General features: G+C 55.4%; 1 protein-coding gene across 1 annotated transcript in view; it reads right to left on the bottom strand.

Moving 5' to 3' along the window:
- SELENBP1 (selenium binding protein 1) overlaps positions 1–2,462 on the bottom strand; it is a 6,279-nt gene that overhangs the window by 429 nt on the left and 3,388 nt on the right. The window contains exons 6-11 of the mRNA XM_009870846.1: positions 2,411–2,425; positions 2,137–2,315; positions 1,527–1,605; positions 1,183–1,304; positions 936–1,028; positions 346–464 (exon numbers count right to left, since the gene is read on the bottom strand). Of these exons, the coding sequence (XP_009869148.1) occupies positions 346–464; positions 936–1,028; positions 1,183–1,304; positions 1,527–1,605; positions 2,137–2,315; positions 2,411–2,425 (607 nt within the window). The remainder of the gene's footprint in view (positions 1–345; positions 465–935; positions 1,029–1,182; positions 1,305–1,526; positions 1,606–2,136; positions 2,316–2,410; positions 2,426–2,462) is intronic.

Below are 2,462 nucleotides of genomic sequence, written 5' to 3'. Positions count from 1 at the left end.
CTGAATCAGCGTCTGCTCCTTTCACTAACTCTGAAAACTAGAAAGTCTGCAGTGCTACGGGTGCCAGGAGCACCGGGCACCTTCACGGGTTTCTTCCCACTCTCATCTACTCCCGCAGAGACGGCGATTTCAGCAGGGAGCGTGCGCAGCCCCCAGCTCGAGTGCCTGTCGGGTGGGCAGGGGTCCTGGCCGCGGGTGAGCGCTGGGTTGGTGGGCTGGATCTCAACAGGTACTGGATTTGGTCTCCCCGCGGGGGAACGTGGCTCTGTGCACCGCCGGCATGCGCACGTCGCTATCTGAGCAATAAATCCTGAACTAGCCACCCCAGTTTAGCGGTTTTCTTACTTGATAAGATCCGGGTAGAACTGCTTGTCCCACCCGCTGTAGAGAGAGCTGGTGACGTACAGCCTCTTCCCGTCCAGGCTGAGCTGGATCATCTGAGGTCCACCCCGCATCCTCTTCCCCTACAATGGGAAGAGAGGACAAGGTGCTCAAGCCAAGCTGCCTTGACAGTGGTAATAACGCATTTCGCTAACGAGCAGAGACAACCGATGCGCTTTCATTTGTCCGTCACGGCGCCGGCTGCCATCAAACTCTTTACACCCCAAAGCTGCAGCGCTGGTTTAGTGCTTCAGCCATCAGATACTGAAAGATCAGCGGCAGCAACGCCGGCAGCGCGATGAATGCACGCGGCGTTAAATGAGCCAGCTACCAACAGCAGGGAGGATGTAACCACACAGGTGTCGGTGCAGCTGAACAGCTTGTCCGAGCCCAGCGGGGACCCAGAACGCTCACCAGGATTTACGAGCCGGAGCAGGACCTGGCCAGGCTGTGAGCCAGGGCGCCACACCAGCTCATGCGGCACGTTCCCGGCGGGGTTTGAAGCAGATCACAACAAGCAGAGCACCCACAATGCGCACGTTGGGAAAGCTCACCTTGATGACAAAGGGCTCTGGCTGGCCCTGCAGCTCCTTGTCTTCCAGCACAGTCACAGGCCCACCCGCCGTGATGCTGCCTCCCAGGAACACCTGACGTGGGATTGAATGAGAACGGGCTCCCATAGGAGCGTGAAAGCAACAGAGTGAGCACTCTCAGAAGTTAACTGTCCTTTTCTCCTTTTGGAAAAAAGGGGGAAAAGCTGCACTGCCCGTGTACGTGACAGCTGCTCTGGTGCTGCCTCACCTGCCCCACCAGCTTGGGCTTGCGGGTGTCGGAGATGTCGTACTGGCGGATGTCTCCGTGCAGCCAGTTGCTGAAGTAGAGGAACCTGTCGTCCAGCGAGATGAGGATGTCGGTAATAAGACCTTTAAGAAAATATTGAGTAGCAAAGTCAGGCAATGGACGGGACCAGCAAGAAGCACGATCTGACAATCTCCTACCGGGTAGCTCACAACCCAAACAGAAATTTGGTATTTTCCAAGGGAAGTGTTTGCCATTTGAAGAGAAGATTTTGCAAAAAGTTACACTGTACCAGCGAACCGAAGAAGACAACACCCTATTTCTTTCTCAAACGTGCTCCCACTAACCCGGCATCTCCGGGAGAAGCCATCCTTGCACCTTCTTGCTGGGTACTTCAATCACCTTCTCTGCTGCCCAGTCTCCTTTCTGTGGAACGCACGGAGAGAGCACAACGTTATTACAGCCTCGAGGTTAGCCGGGAGGGCTCGGCTACGCCGGACAGAGGGAGGAGAAGCAAACAGGGCTCTTTATTTAACGGGTCCTGTCAGAGGTGATGTGCACGCTGTGAGCGCGTGCTCCCAGGGGGGAGGACGGTGACTGTGCTGCCCGTGAGAATGTTAATGATTACACCGCGCTGCTGGAGATTCCCAGGCTGAACGGCTGCAACACGGCTGCAGAGGTGCTCAAATTTAGAATTAGGAGCCTTGTTTGTTATTTTTTTTAGTGCAAATCCCACTATTTCCTAAGCAATCAGTGGATTTCTGAAACGACACTCGCGCTGCTGGAGATTCCCAGGCTGAACGGCGGCAACACGGCTGCAGAGGTGCTTAAATCTGGAATTAGGAGCCTTGTTTGTTATTTTTTTTCGTGCAAATCCCACTATTTCCTAAGCAATCGGTGGATTTCTGAAACGACAAGGTGAGAGCTCCTGCGTTCGCCACAGCTTTCGGCACTGACCTCTGTCTTGTAGAAGCGATGCACGGCCCCGCTGAGAGCACACCCCACGAACCCCTCCGCTGCGTCCGGGTTGTGGAGGAATCGAATTTCCAGAGGGATGGAGCCTTTCCCCAAATCGATCGCCTGAACGTACGTGTGCGTGCTCCAGTCCCACACGTTGATGCGGCGCCCGTAGTGCCCTGGCGGATCAGGTCGGACAAAGACAAGCACGGCAGGTGCGATTTTAACAAAGAACCACCTTGGCTTTTGGGAGCTGCAGCAAACGCTGCCTCACCTTTCTCGATATCGGCTGGGGTTAAACCAACGGCCCAAGCCTTTTGGGGCCC

This window comes from Apaloderma vittatum, unplaced genomic scaffold, assembly GCF_000703405.1.
Source record: "Apaloderma vittatum isolate BGI_N311 unplaced genomic scaffold, ASM70340v1 scaffold9156, whole genome shotgun sequence".
In the NCBI taxonomy this organism is placed as follows: Eukaryota; Metazoa; Chordata; class Aves; order Trogoniformes; family Trogonidae; genus Apaloderma; species Apaloderma vittatum.
Note: the sequence above shows the minus strand (reverse complement) of the source record. Positions and strands in the feature narration are given on the sequence as shown.